The sequence below is a fragment of the Dipodomys ordii genome, unplaced genomic scaffold (genome assembly GCF_000151885.1).
Source record: "Dipodomys ordii isolate 6190 unplaced genomic scaffold, Dord_2.0 Scaffold17, whole genome shotgun sequence".
Taxonomy (NCBI): Eukaryota; Metazoa; Chordata; class Mammalia; order Rodentia; family Heteromyidae; genus Dipodomys; species Dipodomys ordii.
Genome location: NW_012267233.1, coordinates 19,285,257 through 19,308,102, shown reverse-complemented (window position 1 = coordinate 19,308,102; position 22,846 = coordinate 19,285,257). Strand labels below are relative to the sequence as shown.

Below are 22,846 nucleotides of genomic sequence, written 5' to 3'. Positions count from 1 at the left end.
AGGCCGGGGCGGGAGCTCGCGCGGCGAGTGGGGCGGGTCCCGACGCGGTGTCCGCCGCTGACGTCGCCGGGGGAGTTCGCGGAGGAGGAGTCGCCGGGCTCCGGACGGATGAGCCTAGGAAAGGCCGGGGCGCTGCCAGTTCCTCCAGGCCGCCACCTCCCGCACTGCCCAGCCGGGTCTCCAGCCACCAGCAGTGCCGGCGCTGGGCACGCGAGGCGCGTGGAGCATGGGCGGCCTGGTGACCTAGTGTCCAACCACCAAGGGGCCGCGCGTCGTCCCACTCCCCACTCTCCTGCTGGGCGGATCTCTGCACACCCGGGGCCCGCGGGCGGCCGGCGCGCCGGTGACCATGCACGGGGACGCCATCTGCAGCGCCCTGCCCACCATCCCCTACCACAAGCTCGCCGACCTGCGCTACCTGAGCCGCGGGGCCTCGGGCACCGTGTCGTCCGCCCGCCACTCCGACTGGCGCGTCCAAGTGGCCGTGAAGCACCTGCACATCCACACGCCGCTGCTCGACAGGTAGGGCGGGCCCTGGAGGAGCCCCGATCTTTACTGCACCCCGCGTCCCCTTCCCAGAACACGCGCGATCGGGGGAGCTGGCCTTGGAGCCCAAATGCCAATTGCCACCACCACCACCACCCCCATCCCAAGCCATCTCTCCAGGAAGTCGGTCGAGCTTTGGAGGGGGCGCATTTGGAGAAGAGGGAGGTATCTGCACCCCTGGAAATCACCCACCTCTTTCCTGCGCTCTTCTCCCTGCCGACTTTCCTCTCCTCCCTTCTTTCCTTGGCTACCTATCCTCTCTCCCTGCTCTAAACTTCTATTCGCAATCACAGCCCACTAGAATGGTGTTGATTGAAGTTGACGTGTATTTATAATCGTGGGCTTCGGCTTGGGCTTCGCAATCGGATTCTAGGGCTGTAGGTAGCTAGCTCTTAGCCACAGAGCTGAAATGTGGTTGCCGAACTGAAGTCCTCAGTAAGTGTGAAATATGCAATATTGATCGCATACCAAAATGATCATTTAAAAAATTGTCTCTGTGCATCATGTTTTTATAATTTTATTCGATAGTTGCCGCTTTCGAGTCTGGGATGTTTTGGTCTGAGGTTTTTGCTGGCTTTTTGTTTTGTTTGTGGTTGGTTACGTATTGTTGTGAAAGTTTAAATCTCAAACTCTCTATACTTGACAGTTCAGTTCTCTCAGAGTGAAGACTATCCCTACACAGGAAATGTGCGTTCTTTTTTTTTTCTCACAGTAACATTGAATTTACAAAGCTGTTAAATGGCCAAAAATTGTGACTCTTTCTCACATCCTCGAAGAGGTTCCCATATTCAGAAAAAGCTAGCATTAGTTTCTGTTTCCAGAAAAAGAGTTGCCAGATACCGTGGAAGTGTGACTGTATGTATTAGTCACTAGACGTGTGTATTTTCCTTCCAACAGGGAATTTGGCCAGGCCTTGTATTTAGTTCTTAGTAAATTAACATCCATGATTTCAACATTCTCTTCTCCACTTCCTATAAAAATACATCATGATAAAGGCCTCATTGAACAGAGGCAGCTTCCAGGCAATACCAGACAAATTTCTTGGCTTCAGCCCTGCCAAAAATGATTTGACTTTCTTTCTGAGTGTGACTCTTCTTTCATTGTGGACTAGATCACATGGTAGATTTTGGACACTTTTGGAGATAGTTTCCATTTTTGTATTCCACAATTCCCTTCAAGTGATTTGTATTTTGTGGAGCAAATGGTGGACAAGCATGTTTATGTAGTCAACTTTCTAACTTAAGTTAGAAAGAATGAATATATTTTATAACCAACTCTACAAATATTATATAGGAATGTAGCACTGAGACTGTTAAGTATTTTAATAGAATGATTGTCTCATTTTTTCAGTACTTTAACTTTGTGCCATTTGAGGGCTATGGGATAGAGAGAAATCCCTTCTATACACAGTAACAACTTTCAAAATATAAAATGCTTTGCTATTGTGGATAGGAAGTCAATTCTGTCTTCAAAGAAGCCATAAAACCTGTGAAACATTCTGGCCTTAGCACATGTCATTCTTTTTTCCACTTGTTATTTTTTAACTTAATATTAGTAATGTTTATGTAGTCTGCACCTATGGCTACCTGCAGTTGACTTACATTATAAAATTTAAGTAATAAATACTGAACATATACTTCATAAGCTCCAGTGTAGATAATACCTGCATTGTTATGTATGATCACCTGGGGAAAATAAATGTGTTACGTGTTATTTTAGTGACTGCTGAGTCATTCTCTATTACCTGATTTCTATCCAGTGATGGCCTTTCTCAATAGTCTTCCTACCCCTTATGGGTAGATGTCTCTTATTGGCTATCCATGTTCCTTTTAGCTAGCATAACTGCTTTTTTCCCCAACTGAAATTTTAAGTAGGGTAATTTTAGTGATATTTTTATCTTTAAACTCATTTGACTTTATTGTCTTACTCTGTCTTCATGAACTCTATGTTCACAAACCGTCTACTTGCTTTTCTGATCAAGTAATCGACTAGAAAGAATATAGGTTTTAGTGTACCATAGTTGCAGTTTGGATCTGTGTGGTTAGTGGAAAATTGTTCTGTTTTCTGACCTCAGCTCAATATTCTTATATATAAAATGGAGAGAATGGAAAAGGGACCAAATTTAGAGGGTTGAAATGAGAATGAGAGTGCATGTGACTAACACATAATAACATCATAGCAAAAGGAAGAATGCCTCCAATAATTGGAATAGGAAGGAAGAGTGTTAAATGCCACATGTCACTGGGACTTCCATATCATGCTTTCTGTTTAATTCATTCTCAGTATCCAGGAGTCTTCATGTTCCTCCTGTGACTTCCTACAAGGATGTTGAACAGTAACTGCCTTGTCAGCCCATGTCTCTTGGGGCAAATACAGAACTTATCTGAACTTAAGGAACATACATTTAATTAAACACGTCTTACAGACTGATACAATTAGTTTTGTAACAGTTTTGTAGGGATTAAGAGACAGGAAGAAGCTTTTCATTTTGTCGTCTTGCAACTGTTAAATTATAAAACATAAGCTATACTACTTAAAAATAAATGACAACAGATTGTCTTTGTTGTTGTTTTGATGTTTGGTTTGTTGGCTGGTTGGTTGGTTGGTAGGTTTGTTGATTGTTTGGATGGTTACTTGGTAGGTTGGTTGGTTGATTAGGTTTTAGCAAGTCATAGTCTCATCAGAAATGTCTGTTGTGTCTGTAGCAGCCCTTCATCCAGAGTTTGGGTGGTTTAAGAACAACTAATTATCATCACTCACCTAATCGGCTTCTCCTGGAAACATTTCTATTTTGTTATTGCTACCAACACCTACTTGTTCAGGATAAACACTGATGACATCTTCAATTCTCTTCCATTTAAAAAAAATCCCTCATGATTAGTCTGTCAACACAGCTATTAAGCTAGTGTTCTCTTTTCCATTTCCACTACTACCTTTATAGTTTTAATCTCTCCTTGTTTTACTTCTTAACCAGCACTAAAATCTCCTAACCCCTGACTTTCTGATCCTTTCTGATTCCAAGTTCACCAGCCTAAAATTTGCATTTGCTAATACATTTCTCCTGTTTAAAATCTTCAGTCACAAACTCAAGCCCTTATGGTATGGCTCCTGCCTATAATCCTAACTAGTCAAGAGGATAAGATCTGAGGATGGCAATCTGAAGCTAGCTGGGGCAGGAAAGTCCTTGAGACCCTGACCTCCAATAAACTACTAAGAAAGCTGGAAGTGTCACTGTGGCTCAAGTGGTAGAGCACTAGCCTTGAACAAAAGAAGCTCAGGGACAGTGCCCAGGCCCTGGTGCTCCAGGACTGGTACACATAGACACACAATCTTCCATCACAAATGACTATGAAATGAAATATAACTCTACCTAATTGACTTCTTTTGGAAGCATCTTTATTTTTGTTATTTCTGCTAACACCTATTGCCCAGTAAAAAAATACTATCCTTTTATTTTTAAATTTTATTGTAAAGGTGATGTATGCAGGGGTTACAGTAAGTCAGTCACTTACAGCAAGTAATTTCCTTTTGAACAGGGTCACCCCTGCCCTCATCTCTCCCACTTTTCCTCACTTTCCTTCCCTCTCCCCAACTTGTGTAGTTCAATAACCAATTTATCAGTGAAACTCACTAGACACTATGCTTGAAATAAACTATCCATTCTTTTTTTTTTTGGGAGGGAGGTCAGTAGTGGGGCTTGAACTCTGAGCTTGAGCGTTATCCCTGCGCTCTTCAGCTCAAGGCGAGCGCTCTACCACTTGAGCCACAGTGCCACTTCCGATTTTCTAGTGGTTCATTGTAGATAAGAGTCTCACGGACTTTCCTTCCCCTAGATTGAACCTAGATTCTCAGATCTCAGCCCCCTGAGTAGCTAGGATTACAGGCCTGAGCCACAGGCGCCAGCCTATCCATTCTTTTATATATTTTTTTAATTGTAAAGATACTGTTCAGAGTGGTTACAGTTACATGAGTAAGGTAATGAGTACACTTCCTATCAGCATTGGTACCCCCTCCTTTGTTTTTTCCTACCATCCCTCTCTCCCCAACTCCGCAGCCCCTCCCTCCTCCCCACCAAAGTTGTAAAGTTCATTTTCAACATAGTGTCTTGTACATCTCATTGTTACAATGGGTCATCCTGTGTCCTTATTTTAGCTTTTTGTTATTTCCCTTCCCCTCCCAATTTAGAAAAATGTAAATACAATATGCAGGGCACCAGAATCAAATACAATGAAGACAGGGGTTATACCATGAGGGAAGAACATACAAGAGAAACAAAAAAAATCACATAGTATATTATAAGTACATTAAAAACAACAACAACAAAGATAAAACCTCTTGTATCCTTATCTTGGGGTTCATTTTGCTTAGCATCATCTTATATGGTCATATGTACATAGCTTTTGACCTTTTCTGCTTGTCCTAGTAGTTATTCCAGATAAAAAACCATGGGACCTATGTTTCTTTGGGCCTGGCTTACTTCACTTAATATAATTTTTCCAAGTCTTTCCATTTCCTAACAAATGGGATGATGTCATTCTTTCTGATGGAGGCATAGAATCAACTTATTCATCAATGAAATAGAAGAAGCAACCCAAAAATTTATACGGAACAATAAAAGACCCTGAATAGCAAACACAATCCGTAGCAGAATGAGCAGTACAACAATACCAAATTACAAACGCTACTACAAAGCCATAGTAATAAAAACAGCTTGGTACTGGCACAAGAACAGATCTCAGGACCAATGGAATAAAACTGAAGACCCAGAAATGAACCCACAGACTTATAGCCACCTAATCTTCGATAAGGGAGCTAAAAAGATAGAATGGAAGAAACACAACTCTTCAGTAAATGGTGCTGGCAAAATTGCTAGATCCTTAATATCACTCTGCACCAGAATCAACTCCAAATACCTTGAAGTCAAAGCAGACACCCTGAAAACATTACAGGAAGGAATAGGAGAAACTCTATGGCTCCTTGGAACAGGCTGAAATTTCCTTAATAGAGACCCAGAAACCCAACAAATCAAAGTAAAGGTTGGACTAATGGGATTGCATGAAATTGGAGAGCTTCTTCATGGCAAAGGACATTGCTAGCAAGATGAATAGAAAGCCCACGGATTGAGAGAAGATCTTCACTAGCCATACAACAGACAAGGTCTCATATCTAAAATATACTTAAGAGCTCAAAAAATTAAATCCCCCAATAATAAATCCTCAAAGAAACAACCACCCAATTAATAAGTGGGCTAAAGACTTAAAGAGAGACTTCTCTGAAGAGGAAATAAGAATGACCAATAGGCACATGAAGAAATGCTCAACTTTTCTAACCATAAAAAAATGCAAATAAAACCAACATTGAGATTCCACCTCACCTCAGTTAGAATGGCTATAATCAAGAAATCTAATAACAACAGATGCTGGAGGGGATGTGGCCAGAAGGGAACCTTACTGCATTGTTGGTGGGAGTGTAAATTTGTTCAACCACTTGGGAAAGCAGTATGAAGGTTCTTCAAAAAAGTCCACATAGAGCTCCCCTTTGACCCAACAATCCCACTTCTGTGCATTAAAAGATCACAAACAAGGCCATACTAAAGTTACCAGCACAACTATGTTTATCACAGCATTATTTACCATACCTAAGATATGGAACCAACCCAGATGCCCCTCAGTAGATGAATGGATCAAGAAAATGTGATATATACAATGGAATTCTATGCCTCCATCAGAAAGACTATCCATTCTTAATATGTATTGAATACCTACTTCTCTGAACACTGTGGAATTCTTTGTTTATTGTGTGCTTTTATTTCTCTAAACTCTCCATAATGTGCACATTTTTTCATGTCTTTCTTGGTTTTTATTTATATGTATATACACTTCTTCTCTATTAATAATCCTTATAATCTGCCTTATACTTTTGTTTATTTTTCTTAAAAATTTCTGGGCAATTTGAAGGAAAATACATCTTTTTCTATTTATAGTCTCCATGCTGCTTAGCACCATTCTTCATTCATAGTAAAAGTAAATTTCTTTTTTGTTTTGGGGTTTTGTTTTTTGTTTTTATAAATAAGAAAGTGGGATATAGTGATATACCAAGGATCTGTTGCGAGCATTTACCTATTTTCAGTGTTTTTTTCCTAAGTTTTAGTGACCTTTATGCAGCCATTAGCATCTACTCGTTTAAATCTCAACATTTCAGTGTTTTAAGATTCAGGACACATTGGAAAAATTATGATTTGCAACTATAAAATTTAATATAAGATTTTAATCAAATTTATTTGTTCTAACTCAAAATAAACTTAATAATTTCCTTCTAGTACCAATCATTCTAACACTGATAGGCTTTACGAACTTCTTTTTTACACTTTGTTCCTCCTCTCTCCTAAGAAAAGTACAGTAATAATAATAACCTGTGTACAACACCTTTACCTGTCAATGGTTTATAGAAGTTATTTTGGTCTCTAAACAGATTTGTAGAATATTTAGGGTAAGAATTATTTCTCCTTTAAATATTATGAAACTAAGATCAAAAAAGTTGAAATTTTTCATGAGATCATATAGATAATTAATCCTATAGGCAAACTGTTTATTTTCCATTCTGAAATAACTCTACTTCTTTTTTTTTCTTAGTGAACGAAATGATATCTTAAGAGAAGCTGAAATTCTACACAAAGCTAGATTTAGTTATATTCTTCCAATTTTAGGAATTTGCAATGAGCCAGAATTTTTGGGAATAGTTACTGAATACATGCCAAATGGATCATTAAATGAACTCTTACACAGGGTAAGTACTGTACAGTTTTCAATGACTATGATTACCATTTGTCTTCACACTATACAATACTTCAGTTTTATATTAGATCAGATTATTTGGGGTATAGAAAAGAATTTGAGTAAGAATAAAAAAGACTTTTTGAGGTTATATCTAGATAGATAGATAGAGTCATGCTTTGTAGTCAGAAGGGCCTCAATTGTCCTGCACAGATTCCTCTCCTAACATTCAGACTAAATTCTAGTATCCATTTGCATTTTGTATAAGGTAGGAATGAGAAGAAGATAAGCTTTTCCTCAATCCACTGTTAGGCCATATTTATGTTATTGACTAGGATTCAAATTAAATGTTACTAATACCAGTTCAAAAGTTTTGAATTAAAGTCCAAATAAATTATCTCCAAGTACCAGACACATTAACTTGTCCAATCATGGATAGTAGTATAAGCCATTTACCTTTTGTCTCAAAGTTGTGGTTCCGCATTCTTGAAATATGTGTATTTGATACATTATTATTACTTGCTTGAACTTACATTCTTACAATCTCCAATCTGCATTTTCACTTCAATAATCAATTAATAGTCTATTTAATGAGGGTTGGTTTAGTTATTGCATTGTATCATCCAGTTTCTGGCACTCCTAGATTTCAGCGCATCACAGTGTAACCAAAGGAAAGTAGGTACCACTGTGAGATACTCATGGAGTCACTTCCTCTTTGTTTCAGAACACATCGCATTGTTTTCATGACTTGTGACCATCTGAAACAAAGATGGAGTGAAGTAACTGGTGTCAGTCTGTAAGGTTTGTGTAACCTCTATAGCAATCAAAATAACATCTGTCAATAAAGAACAATTTCTCCTTTCTAGAGAAAGGAAGATACATAGTATCTTCCCCCACCTCCTCATAGATATTCTGGCACCCAAATTTGGAGTCCAGTGGAAATTCTGTAGCCATCTCCAGGAGTTATGCTAACTCTTGGAAGGTATCATGAAATATAGAGTGAGTGCCCTTCTGCCCTTGTCTCCTTAGCCATACGCCTCCTTGTACAACTATGCTGTAGAGAAACCTGGTGATTCCTTTTAATTGCATGCTTTTCAGGAGGAAAAAACTTGCCTTTTGTCAAATTAAAGGATTCAGAAACTTCAGAGAATGGGATTATGTTATATATCAGAGAAAGTAATGTTATACATTAGTGTTGGGTCTTTCCTTTGGTTTCCTATTTTATATTATCTAGGAGAGGGTAGCATCCTGTTATATCCACAGAAGAAAAAAATGCAATGTACTGAAAACCATCTTAAAGTATTTTGAACCACTCTTCCGCCACATTGATCACTAAACTTTAAATATGTCTATTTTCAGAAATAATTATCAAGGCAGTTTTAAGCTTACAATAGAAGCAGACTTTTTTACGGTACTCAGGAAAACATCTTCAAGAATATACTGCCTGATAATGTTGACTAGTCAAATTGTCTTGTTTTTCTGAGTATATACATTGTACTGGGAAGTGAAATTAACTATTATATTCAGAATACGTTTAGAAAGCTTATAGAGTTACCATATAGTTACTAAGAAATGTGGATTTTTTATGCAAATGTGACACTAGATTTAAAAGAAAATAAATCTTTGTCTCATTCACAAAAAGAAAACTCTTAAAGGTTAAATTTTCAAAGAAAATATGCATAAACTATATTATTAAAAGCATAAAATTAATCCTTACCATTAAATAGCAATAATATAGTCATAATTTTTATTGGTATAAGTTGTTATACAGTTACAATAAAATATGGCTTTATATTAATAGAAAAGTTTAAAATTTTGAATAAATAATTTGGTATGGATCAAAAACAAATTGTATGTAATTTTCTGTGTGTGTGTGTGTGTGTGTGTGTGTGTGTGTGTGCACTTCTGACCACAGTTACTTAAATTAGCCATAGAACCTTGCTGTGGATGTGACTGTGAGTGTATGTGTCTGGCTCTACATAAATACAAAATAATTGAGTCTTTGTCAGTTGAAGAAAAAAGAGTTAATCCCACATAGTTGCATAGCCAATATAAACTAAAAAGAAATATCAGCATAATAGCTACCATTATTGTTTCTAAAAATTGGAAGAAAGTGAGATGCAGAAATGTTAAGCAGTGTTAAATACCATGTCATCAATTGCACATATTTTACCTTAGTTTGTAATCCATCTTTGCATGAAATAGAATTTTCTAAGTGTGAAATTTAAACACTACTTTTCATTTTGTTTCTTTCAATATATTCAAAGAAAACTGAATATCCTGGTGTTCCTTGGCCACTGAGATTTCGCATCCTGCATGAAATTGCACTTGGTGTAAATTACCTACACAATATGAATCCTCCTCTACTTCATCATGACTTGAAGACTCAGAATATCCTGTTAGATAATGAATTTCATGTTAAGGTAATTTTTTAATGATCATGTGTCCAGATGCCAGTGGCTCACACCTATAATCCTAACTACTCAGGAGGCTGAGATCTGAGGATCCTGGTTCAAAGCCAGCCTAGACAAAAACATCCATGAGACTCTTTCATAACTTCTTTTTATAGGTAATATATTTTATATAATATATATGTTATTGTAGAGGTGATATACAGAGGAGTTATAGTTACCTAAGTCAGGTAATGAGTACATTTCTTGTTATTGTAGAGGTGATATACAGAGGGGTTACAGTTACCTAAGTCAGGTAATGAGTACATTTCTTTTGGGAGCATGTCACTCCTTCCCTCGCTCTCTCCCAATTTCTCCCCACCATCCCACCCACAGTTGTGTAGTTCATTTTCCACATAGTGTCTAGTGAGTACTACTGCTGTATTTGTTCACCCTTTGCCTCACCTCTTCTGTACTCTCCCCTTACTGTCCCAAAGACAAACAAATGAGACCAAAAGAAAGGACTACAAATACAGCAACAAAAAGCTCTTATCTCCAATTAAACACACAAGAAAGCCAGAGGTGGAGCTGTGGTTCAAGTGGTAGAGCACTAGCATTGAGTAAAAGTAGCTCAGCGACAACACCCAGGCCTTTAGTTCAAGCCCTAAAACCAGCACCAAAAAAGAAAAAAGTTATGTGACCTGACACCCATGCCTCAGATCTATAACATAGCTACTCAGGAAGCTGAAATGTAGAAGATCATGATTTAAAGCCCGTCTGAGTAGAAAAGTGCATCTCTAAAATAACCAGCAAAAAGCCGGCTTTTAGTATGACTCAAGAGATAGAGTATAGCCAGCCAAGCTGAAGTCTTTAAGTTCAGACTTCTGTCCCAATACTGGAGGAAAAAAATTATTTATGTCCTTAAGTTTAATTATTTTATATAGTAGTTTTAGTTATTTCTTTTATCTAGCCAATTTAGTATCTTTTATTTTATAAGCAGACAGGAAAGAGAGCTGAAGAAACAGGAAGGAGCCAGAGTCAGATCCAGTCCCCAAGGAAACACTCTCAGTGACCACTGTCCCCAAGTAAACACGACCTCCTACCTTTGACCACTTTTACCCAATAATACTGTGGTTTTATGAATCTGTCATCAAGGAATTCATTCATTTGGTCATAGTGCTTATACTCTAATTGTGTCTGAAAACACCATCACAGACACCCCCAGAGTTGTAATTTGTTGGCCACCTAGGCATTTCTTAATTCAATCCATTTGGTAATAAAATTTACCACACCAGTGGCCGTACCATTTTACATTATATCAGGAGTGTATATGATGCTTTATATCATCCTCAAATTAGCTACTTTTTGTATCTTCAAAGTTAGAATTAGATAAATATTAACTAATAGAGAACTGGGATAAGAATTGCACAACATGGCCCTCAGAACCTCCCTCCAACATGATCAAGATGCCCTGTCCTCATAAACTGCTTTGGTGAACGGCCACTCCTTTGTACAACCACTTAAGGATGATAAAAATTTGCAAAAAAAAAAAAATCTCCCTCCACTTCAATAGCAACTTTTTTTGTTAACAAATGAACACTTTTAGAAAATGATCAATCTGTTGGCTTGGACTACTACTGTAATTACCATAATGCAGCCAAGCCTTTGATTGACTGCTGTCCCAGACCCCAGCAGTGCGGCTTCTATTATCTCAACCTACTTCTTCCCTTCCCTCAAACTGTGAGCTAGACCACTCTTTAGTTGTGTTTTTTTTTCTTTTTTTACCAGTTGAGCTAATTTTTTTTTCAAATGTTGTGATTATTGACCATCTTCAGTTAGGTAAAAGTTCCCTAAAAACAAAACTTAAGTGTGTATGGTTAACTACCATGTGCCTAGAACATGCCATACAGAATCATTACACAGTCGTGTGTTGTATACAAAAGTGAATAAATTCCCCAATCTTCTGCATATACTAAGTACTTCTGCTAACTTAATGGTCAAATGTGTTATTGTAAGAGTACATACAAATATTTTAGAATATATAAACTATGATGCTAGCAGAGCTGTCAAAAAAAAAAAAAGGACCAAAATTTTGTCTGGAAGGTGGCTCAGTAGTAGAGTGCTTGCCTTGCATGCATGAGGCCCTGGGTTCCATTCTTCAGCATCAAATAAGTAGTAAAAGCTGGAAGTGGCGCTGTGGCTCAAGTGGTAGAGTGCTAGCCTTGAGCTGAAGAGTTGAAGGACAGTGCCCAGGCCCAGAGTTCAGGCCCCAGAACCGACCAAAAAGGACCAAAATTAGTGTTTTGTTTAGTAAATGTATGTGGAGCAGCAGTGTCATATGAGAAATGAACTGAGCACTGGTCTGATAATAATTTGCTTTCTCATGAATTCTTTCATGTTCTGATTACTTATATAATATCCTTTTTGTAATCTTCTAAATCTTTTAAAGCAAAGTTTAAGGATAGTATCATATATAAATATATATTTATGTAAAACTAGAATGTTTTTCCTTTTTAAAAGTTAGAGTGATACTTACTTTTTCAATTTTTTTCTGACAAACAGTATTCATACACATATATGTGGAGTGTGGTGAGATAACAATACATATAAACATTCATAATATCATATATTATGTGCCATATATTGCTCTGAGTATATTGCTTAGGATGACTCATTTAAAACTTTCTCTCAGTTCATCACAAGTATACCAAGTTTACACATAAGCAATCTGTCTACAGGGAAATTAAACAACTTCCTCAAGGCCAGACATTTTATTACCTGATATAATTGGAATATAATGAAATATTCTAGTCTCTAGAACCCATGTCCTCAACCACAGCTATATTATTTTTCAAAATCAACCAAGCTTGGCTTCTCATTTGTTACCAACATGGAACATATTCTGTTGTTTTATTCTAAAGACTTGTTCTTTTATTAATAGTAAGTTTATGAAACATGTTTTCTAAGGGTTTATAATTTTTATGAAATTTGTCTAAATGCTAATAAAAAATCACTTCTTGGACATGTTAGGAGAAATGTTTTGAATTAAACTTGTCAGTCGTGGGGCTTGAACTCTGGGCCTGGGAGCTGTCCCTTAGCTCTTCAGCTCAAGGTTAACACTGTACCACTTGAGCCACCGTGCCACTTCCGGTTTTCTGGTGGTTTACTGGAGATAAGAGTCTCACAGACTTTCTTGCCCAGGCTGGCTTTGAACCTCGATCCTCAGATCTCAGCCTCCTGAGTAGCTAGGATTACAGGCATGAGCCACCGGCACTCAGCTAAACTTTCAGTTTTTTTAATTAAAAATATTTAAATTTACTCCTTCCTCTTACAGATTGCAGATTTTGGATTATCAAAATGGCGCATGATGTCTCTCTCACAATCACGAAGTAGCAAATCTGCACCAGAAGGAGGAACAATTATTTATATGCCACCTGAAAACTACGAGCCCGGACAGAAGTCCAGGGCCAGTGTGAAGCATGATATATATAGGTATTGTATGTTGCTTTTGATCAAAGTAACCTTGTAAAAAGCACATAGCCAATCAGAATTGTAAAGTCGCATATTATTTTTTGTCATAACTATAGTGAAAAATAAATTAGAAGCTGTGGTGGCTATACTTTTACATCCCTTGAGAATTATTAGAATCTTCTATTAAGTTGTGATATAGGATTTTTTTAAATCATATATTATTTAGGAGGCAAAGCAACACAGTAGTTACCAATGTTTTTGCTTCCATATTCTCTTTCTGTGCAACCTTTCAGACCATGCTACCTGTTATCTTAGAGAAATAAACTCTTGAACATACTGAAAATGTTTCTATTTTAAAAATCCTTTCTATTTGTATAAGTGTGAATTCTTTGAACTGGGAATCAATGTATTTGGTGCCACTATGTTTTCATGTCTCAGCGGCAGTTATAATCTTATAGGAATAAGCACAGTGCATTGTTGTTAATATTGGCTACTTGACAATATAAAAGAAAGGTGATCATTTATAATGTGTAGAATTAGGGGGTGGGGCATGCACTTCTTTAATATGCTAATAAATATGAAATAAGACTTTCTACATTATTATGAACATATTTCATAGTCCTTTCAAATAACTTTTTGGTATCTTTTATAAATAATTGACTTGGTAAAATATGAACATACTCTTCACAATGTGAATGATTTATCTACAGAAAAGTTATATCAGTAATTAAACTATATATCTCTTTTTTAAAGATTGTAATTCTTATCACTTCTAATTAAACTCAATGACAGCCAATCCATTTCAGTAGACACCTAGAATAAGTTTCTTCTGCATTTACACTGAAAAAATGTGAATATGAATAAATGTTCCTTTAGATATTCTGCTCTCTGATAACTTTCATTTATTTTGAATAACAGAAGGAAACAAAAATATTAATATCTAATTTTGTAAAAACAGACAAAACTGAACCTACCATTCATTTTGTGAATTATGTCTTCATTTTCTATTTCAATATACTCTGTTAGAGAAATGAGGAACCATTTTTCCTAGATTTGGGTGAATTTCCTCTGTAATCCTCACTGTCCTACAAAGATGTTTGTTGGTACCTATTTAGTTCTGTGTCCCTTTTGAATGCATATTTGGTAGTGGCAAATTTTCTATATCCTATTTAATCATGTGTCCCAAATAAAAATTCAATGCAGCATAGACAGATGATTTACAACTGAAGTATAATTGCAAGTAGAATATTTTTATTATAAAAAAGACAGTACTAAGACCCCCCCCGCCAAGAAAATAGAATAGAGCCACATGAGGCAATATTTTTATTGTTCTCTACTTCATATGAAAAATAGCATTATGAAATTAGAGATTTTAAACAGATTCCAGTGGCTCACACCTCTAATCTTAACTCCTCAGGAGGCTAAAATCCAGGTGATCACAATGAGGCCAGCTTGAGTAGAAAAGTCCATCTACAGAATAACCAGCAAAAAGCAGGGCTGGAGATGTGATTTGAGTGGTAGAGTACTAATCTAACAAATGAGCCAAGCAGTATTGGCAAAAAAGAAAAGAAAAGAAAGAAGAAAGGAAGGAAAGAGAGAGAGAAAGAAAGTAAGAAAAGAAAGAGGAGAAGAACAGAGAAAATAGAAGGTATAGCTTGGTGTTCAAATTATCCTCATGTTTAACTTTAAGCTATTATAAGCAATCTCCTTCAAAACAACTATTGTTTTTCTTCTAATGGTATAAGAGCACTCTTCTTCTTGGTTATATATAGTGATACCTTAACAGAACTTTCAAAACTGGCATCTCCAACTTCAACTTTAAAAGTAGTGCTATCTTAGTTTATCACACAAACTTCATTTATAATAATGCTTTCTCTTTAACAGCTATGCAATGATCACATGGGAGGTGTTATCAAGAAAACAGCCTTTTGAAGGTAAGTAGATCTGGCTGCCTTATTCTAGGTAATGTCATATTGCTAGGACATCCTCACAACTGTCTAAAGCTCATCTTATTTTAGATCTTCCTCTACTTCATTCCGTATAAAACACAATAATGAGAAACATAATTATTTATCAGTTATGAATCTACCATAACCTAATTAGTATATTGGATTAAGGACAAGCCACTAAATCTCATGCAGAAGTCTTCATTTTTGCCATCTGCTACATGGGATTTATTCATTTCAATCTAGCAATAAAACTCTTCACATTACAGTTTTAATGTGTATTCCTTCTATAAAGACTAGAAATTGAAGACTAAATCTTTTTCAATCTTGTTTACATGCTTTATTTCACATTTGTATAGTTCTCTTACAATATAAGAAACATCCTCAAAATCTCGGTGGCTTGCAAAGTAAACACTTGTTTCTCATGAACATTAGATGTTAGTTGCTAGAGCCCTTCCCCTTCTGCTAGGTCTCACTTAGCTCTCTGAGCTCTGCCTGGCTCTGCTTCTCTGACATCCCATTGACCTGACCATTGACCTGATCAGGTCACAGGACCCAGCCAGAGTTACCAAGTGAAGGATCTCCTCTCCAAGGAGTCTCACCCTGGCTGGAAGATAGTGCCTTTTAACAAAAACGAATGCAATAAATGAGTCCTAAAAATGTAAGTTTCTTTTATTTTCATGTGGTTTGAGTACTTAATATGCTGGATCATAATATATCTACTCTTAATGAAATGTATTTTCTTTGACAGATGTCACCAATCCTTTGCAGATCATGTACAGTGTGTCACAGGGACATCGCCCAGACACAGAGGAAGCAAGCTTACCACATGACATCCCACACCGGGCACTCATGGTCTCTCTAATCAAAAGTGGATGGGCACAGAACCCAGACGAAAGACCCTCTTTCTTAAGTGAGTCTAGAATTATAACCTGCACCTTTTGCACAACAGAAATAGCTAAGATGCTGTGAAGAAAATTCTCCTTGAAAATTTTTGCCAGTTAGTTGGCTTGCTCAAAATTGTAGAAATTCTTTTTGCCCTTGCTATTCATTGCCTGTTGAGAAGACCTGAGAATCCCTAACCCCAAGGGGAGATCATAGCACAGGAGGAAGAGTTGCGCTCACTTATTAACCCCTAGCCTGTGCTTTAAACTTTCCAGAATGAGCACTGGGAACAGAGAAGTACAACAAAGACAATGTGAACTCATCATCTAGTTGAGAAAGCGCAGAAGAAAACAAAATGCAGATTGTGAAAAAATAAACATGGTAACACTAGGAAAGGGAGCAACTAAAGATCATTCGTAGGAGCAAATATTTGAACTCAGATCTGAAGCTTAATAAAGAGTCCATCATTAAAACCTGGCTCAACCAGAGTAAGGGTTCTGAGCCTAGAAGACAGGAAGAATTTACAAAAGATAAAGAGAAGTCTGCATAGCTGGCTTGTAGTGTGAGCAATGAAGGTGATAATAGGAGATAAGATTAAACAGGTTTGAGCCGGGCGCTGGTGGCTCACGCCTGTAATCCTAGCTACTCAGGAGGCTGAGATCTGAGGATCGCAGTTCAAAGCCAGCCCGGGCAGGAGAGACCGTGAGACTCCTATCTCCAACAAACCACCAGAAAACCGGAAGTGGCGTAGTAGCTCAAGTAGTAGAGCGCTCGCCTTGAGCTGAAGAGCTGAGGGACAGCGCCCAGGCCCAGAGTTCAAGCCCCACGACCGACAAAAAAAAAAAAAAAAAGATTAAACAGGTTTGGAGGAAGGGGCTGTTTAAAATCATTACAAATTAGTTTTCTTTCAAATTCAACAGAAAGCCATTGAAGTTTTTTTTAGGGAAGTGACATGATCTAATTTAAGTTTAGGTAAAACTTGCTCTCATTGCTATGAGAAAGCTAACTAGAAGAAGGTAAGATGAGAAACAAAGGCCAGCTAGGAAACTCTTTCAACAATAGTCTGATTCTACTGATAATTCTGTGGATAGAAAAGTTTGTACAGAATTAAGATCATGGGCTCGGAAGGTAGCTCAGTGGTAGAGTGCTTGCCTTGCATGCATGAGGCCCTGGGTTCGATTCCTCAGCACCACATAAGCAGAAAAAGCCAGAAGTGGTTCTGTGGCTCAAGTGGTAGAGCACTAGACTTGAGCTGAAGAGCTGAGGGGCAGTGCCCAGAGTTCAGGTCCCACAACAGACCAAAAAAAAAAGAGGTGAGCACAGAATTAAGATCATATCTCTAAAGCAGAATGGATCAGAAATCTAAATATAAATAGGAGAAAGTAATTATAGCCTTGTTTTATGCAGAGGTCTTAGATTTGGTCATTGCACTTATAAAAGTTGAGAACTTTAGTATTTTAAAATGTACTACTAAGCATAAGAAGACACACACAGACATGGAGAATATATTTTCATATCTTATGTCTGCTTAAGGCCATGGGTCTAGAAACGAAGAACTCTAGCCAACTCAATAACAGTGCAAAGGGCAAAGTTTTAAAATGGTAGATTTTAATCAAATGGTAAAAAAGTATTAGAAAATGCAAATTGTAACAGTGAGGTGGTACTAGCTCATGTCCACTAAAATAGCTGTGCTCAAAAAAGCAGAAAATACCAGTGTGTTAACTATGCCATGAAGACCTCACTCATTGCTGATAGGAATGTGCAGCCAATTTGGAAAATAGTTTGTCAGTTTCATAAAAATGGAAAATGAGCTTACCATACAACCTTCTCAAAAGCCAGGGCAATATAATACCTTAGCTTTAAAAAAGAAAAGAAAAAAAGGCTACGCAAGAGGATCCCAGATGGAAAGAAGCCCAGGCAAAATGACAGCAATATTCTGTTGCCACAGTAAAAGCCAGGCATGGTGGTTTATACTTATTACTCTATCTACACAGCAGGCATGAGTATGAAGCTAGTCGTGAGGAAAAAAAGACAAGATCCATTTTTTAAAAAACAACTAAAGCCTTTTTTAAAAGGGCTAGGATATCTGATGTATTAAATAGTATCTGTCTAGCAAGTTCAAGGGCCTAAGTTTAAATCCTGGTACCACCACACACATATAGAATTTTTTATTATCATTGATAACACATAAAAATATAATCTTAGTGGAGGCATGAAACCAAAGAGATATTTCTAAATATAATTTTCAAGTATTTAAAAACTAATTAGAAAGTAGACAAATACGTATAGTTTACTGAAGATTTTTACTCATTTCTTAATTGTGTGGTTAATTATGTTCTTAATTGCGCTGTGCTATTATTGAGTTGTCTGAGTTTTTGTTTTGTTTTTTTTTTGGGGGGGGGAGTCCAGTCATGGGGCATGAGCTCTGGGCCTGGGCGCTGTCCCTCAGCTCTTCAGCTCAAGTCTAGTATGCTACCACTAGAGCAACAGCGCCACTTCCGGCTTATTTCTTTTTGCTTATGTGGTGCTGAGGAATCTAACCCAGGGCCTCAGGCATTCAAGGCAAGCGCTCTACCACTGAGCCACCTTCCCAGCCCCTTGTCTGAGTTTTTTATGCACAGATTACTTAAGCGGATATATGACATGCAAATGTATTTGCTCATCTCTTAACTTTTCATTTCTCTCTTTTTTAGTAGGATTATAAGTTGAACCCAAAGCCTCTCACGTGGTAGAAAAGTGTTCTACCACTGAGTTTCATCCCCAGATCATTTTTTTCTTAGAAGTGTCTTTCTAAAATGCAAATTTTTTAAATTTTTTTAACTCTAGTTAGTGTTGTTATATAAATCCTGTTTTTTATATCACCCTTAGTGAAGGATATGAAGCTTTTTTCTTTTTTAGTATTTAAAGTATATTATCCTGTTGAAGTTAATTTTTATGTTTGATGTGAGATAAGACTGAATTACATGTTTCTGTGTCATTCCCCAACTTAGTGCCAGTTGGTTAAAAAGATTACCATTCCTCACTGAATTAGCTTAGCCCTTTTGTTAAAAATCAGTTGACCATAATTTTTTAAGAGCATATTTTTGGACTTTTTCTTTAGTGAAAATTCTCAGACAACTGAATCTCATCATCAATTTAGTGAAAGATTGAGTTGAGACTTTCTAAGTTATGTGTTAACATTTCAATATAATGATTAAAAGCAATCTGAACTTAACACTACTTGATTTTTTTCTTGATTATTTAGAATGTTTAATAGAACTTGAACCAGTGCTGAGAACATTTGAAGAGATAACTTTTCTTGAAGCTGTTATTCAGCTAAAGAGAACAAAGGTAAATTTTGGATAGAAATGTTAGAAACTAGAACTTTCAACAACTATTTACTCATGACGTTTTTAATTGAGTTTAGTTTACCTATGTACTTTCACAGACATAGGCTATAGCTTTGAGGTGGAAAGGTTTGCCAGAAGCTTTGCTTTGCTTTCTCTTTTTAAATTATTTTTTGTGTTGATTGTTTTAAATTTAATTTATTGTCAAGGTGATGTACAGAGAGATTACAGTTACATAAGTAAGGGAGTGAGTACATTTCTTGCCAGACTTGTTAACCTCTCTCTCATTTTTCTCCCACTTTCCTTTCCTCCTGGATCACTCTCTCCCCCCAAGTTATACAGTTCATTCTAACATAGTCTTGTGAGTATCATTGTTGCATTGGTTTACTTTCTTACCAGAGGGTTTACCCTTGCCATACAGATGGCTACTTTCAGATTTAACCTTTCCAGAGCCCTCGAGATTCAGGTATAACTTCAGCCTGTCTAATGAAAGCCACTGATGTATGGTGCATGTCATGCGCTAACATCACCAAAAGCGGATGTGTATGCATTTTAAGCCTACACTGACCTCTTTCTAAATGTGTTATTGTTATTAGAAGGGTGACGAACAGAGGAGATTACAGTTATATAAGTCACGTAATGAGCACATTTCTTTTTGGACAGTGTTACCCCTTCCTTCATGCACTCTTGGTTAAGTTCTAACACCTATATAAGGGATGTTTGAGTGCTTGTTCTCTTTCTGTTGAATGGACTTGGGTTTTTCTGAGCTATATTGCCAAGTTAAGATGAGAATTTATCATGGAAGTCAAAAATTATATTTATTTATTAGGTATTTTGTTCCAGTTTTTCTTGTTTTTGTTTGTTTTTAAAAAGTACTTATGTTGCATGGACAACAGTAACAATAGAAGCTAACATGAATTTCCTAAGACAACTGTCTATTCAGTCTGGCTCTTCTGGATGAAAACAATTGAAGGGACTGTTATTGCTTTTAAAGGCCAGGTGCTATTCATTCGCACCTGTAATCCTAGCTACTCAGGAGGCTGAGATCTGAGGATCACAGTTCAAAGCCAGCCTGGATAGTAAGTCTATGAGACTCTTATCTTCCCTTAACCACCAAAAGTTGAGCCAGAAATTGAGCTGTGGCTCAAATATTAGAGTACTAGCCTTGAGCAAAAAAAAAACTCAAGGATAACACTCATGCCTTGAGTTCTAGCCCCAGGACCAGCACCATTCTTTAAAAACAAAAAATTATGGTGAAATAAAGATACAGGTTGACCCATTGTAACAATGAGATATACAAGACACTGTGTTGAAACTATGTTGAAAACGAACTTTACAGCTTCAGAGCAGAGCCAGGTAGGGAGAAGTTGGGGAGGTGGGGAGGGAAGGGATGATAGGGGAAAAACAAAGGAGGGGGTAACATTGCTTGATAAGAAGTATACTCATTACTCATGTAAGTGTAACCCCTTTTTACAGTATCTTTACAATAAAAAATATATTTAAAATATTTTATTTTCTTTAATTACTTGCACAAGGGAGTTGCCATGCACCAAAGCAGTTTATGAATACAGTGCTTCTTTATCAATGTCACCCCTTTCAACATTCTTATCCAGCCTTCCAACCACCCTTTAACTCACTTTTGTAAGATATGTATTGCATCTTTTTCCATTTAACAAAGCAATTTGTGTATTCAATGCATCTTTTTATGCATTTTATTGTTGTTATAAAGGTGATATATAGCAGGGGTTACAGTCACAAAAGTCAGAGTACATTTCTTTTTTAATAATGTCTCCCCCTTCCCTCACTCTCTCCCAATTTTTCCTTCCCATCCCCCCCCACAAGTTTTAAAGTTCATTTTCAACTAGTATCTAGTGAGTACCACTGTGGCATTTGTTTACCCTTTGTCTCACCATTTCTGTGCTCCCCTGGACCCTCCCAAAGAGAGGTAAAAGAACAAATCTGACAAAAAGAAAATAAAACAAAACAGCCACAAAGGAAAAAAAAAAAAACTCTTGTTTCCATTTCTTGGAGTTCATTTAAAAAAATACTGTTTTATATGATCAGATTCACATGCCTATTGTACCTTTGTATTCCTCTCCTAAAAATATCCTCATTGTGTGTGAATGGCTAGAGAACTGTATAATTTTTTTATGTCCCAGAGTTTGTTTGTTTTTTTTCTGGTCATGGGGCCTGAACTCTGGGACTGGGCACTGTCTCTCAGCTCTTCTGCTCAAGGCTACTGCTCTACCACTTGAGCTACAGTGCCACTTCCAGCTTTTTCTGCATATGTGGTGCTGAGGAATCAAACCCAGGGCTTCATGCTTGCAAGGCAAGCACTCTACCACTGAGCCATCTACCCAGTCCCGTGTCCCAGTGTATTTTTTTTATCCATCAATTGTATGAACTTGTTGACTTATAGGCACATTCTAACTACCACAAATGAGGGAAACCATGTGACCTTTATTTCTGTTGGGTCTGGCTTACTTTCTCTGTCTTTCCATTTCCATATAAATAGTACAATATTATTCTTTCTGATAGATGAGTAGAATCCCATTGTGTGTACACTACATTTTCTTGATCCATTTGTCCATTAAGAAAGATCTGGGCTAATTCTATGTCTTGGCTATGGTGAATAGTACTGCAATGAACATGGTTGTGCTGGTAGCTTTAGTGGAGCCTTGTTTGTGTTCTACTGGATAAATGCCCAAGAGTGGTATTGCTGGGTCATAGGGTAGCTTTATATTTAGTCTTTTAAGAAATTTCCATACTTCCAGAGTGGTTGAACAAATTTATATTCCCACCAACAGTGTAATGGAGTTCTCTTTTGGTCACATCCACACCAGCATTTGTTATTGTTAGTTTTCTTGATATTGGCCATTCTAACTTGGGTGCAGTGGAATCTTGATGTTGTTTTGATTTGTATTTCCCTTATGACCAGAGAATACAATGCATCTTGATCTGTAATACCCTTTCAACATTTTCACTCCCACTTCAACCTATTCATTCCCTTATTTTTCTTAATTTTATGATATATACAATGAATTCTTAACTGCATTCTTCCCCATCCTCCTCTTCATTCTTCTACTCTTCTCCCTTGGCTCCACCCCACCTCTTGCAAGTACCCATTTCCGGTACTTACTTTGTTGTGCTGTGATTTACACTTTCTAAAGCAAGCACTATTCTTGAGGTCAGACTAAGCATTATGTAGCACTCAATTGCTTTCATTAAACTGCACATAGTATGTGATAAAAACACCAGTTAATCAAACACTTTGGTTATGAACAGTCACATTCTACAGTGTCTTTGTTATTGGATGATAGATACTTCTTTGGCTCTTTGTGGGTTTTTTGATTGTTTGTTTTTCATTTTGGTGTCCTGGCAGAACCTTCAGTTTAATGGGAATGTCATAAAGGAATCAACCACTTAGTCAAACTGAAAATTTGTGGTTATTTTGATAGCATTTCACTGAGTCCCTGAGCTTGGTTTCTGAATAGGGGTAGTTATTTCCA

General features: G+C 37.2%; 1 protein-coding gene and 1 pseudogene across 3 annotated transcripts in view; both read left to right on the top strand.

The window, feature by feature from the left end:
• The window catches only part of LOC105982731, a 27,247-nt pseudogene extending 27,005 nt beyond the window's left edge, over window positions 1-242 (top strand).
• Window positions 87-22,846, top strand: part of Ripk2 (receptor-interacting serine-threonine kinase 2) — a 32,060-nt gene continuing 9,300 nt past the window's right edge. For 2 of the 3 annotated variants that reach the window (XM_013012598.1, XM_013012597.1), the window contains exons 1-7: window positions 87-522; window positions 7,179-7,332; window positions 9,587-9,742; window positions 13,044-13,201; window positions 15,065-15,114; window positions 15,878-16,039; window positions 19,256-19,341. In XM_013012598.1, the coding sequence (XP_012868052.1) occupies window positions 350-522; window positions 7,179-7,332; window positions 9,587-9,742; window positions 13,044-13,201; window positions 15,065-15,114; window positions 15,878-16,039; window positions 19,256-19,341 (939 nt within the window). In that variant the 5' untranslated portion in view covers window positions 87-349. The remainder of the gene's footprint in view (window positions 523-7,178; window positions 7,333-9,586; window positions 9,743-13,043; window positions 13,202-15,064; window positions 15,115-15,877; window positions 16,040-19,255; window positions 19,342-22,846) is intronic. The other variant, XM_013012599.1, reaches the window with a different exon arrangement.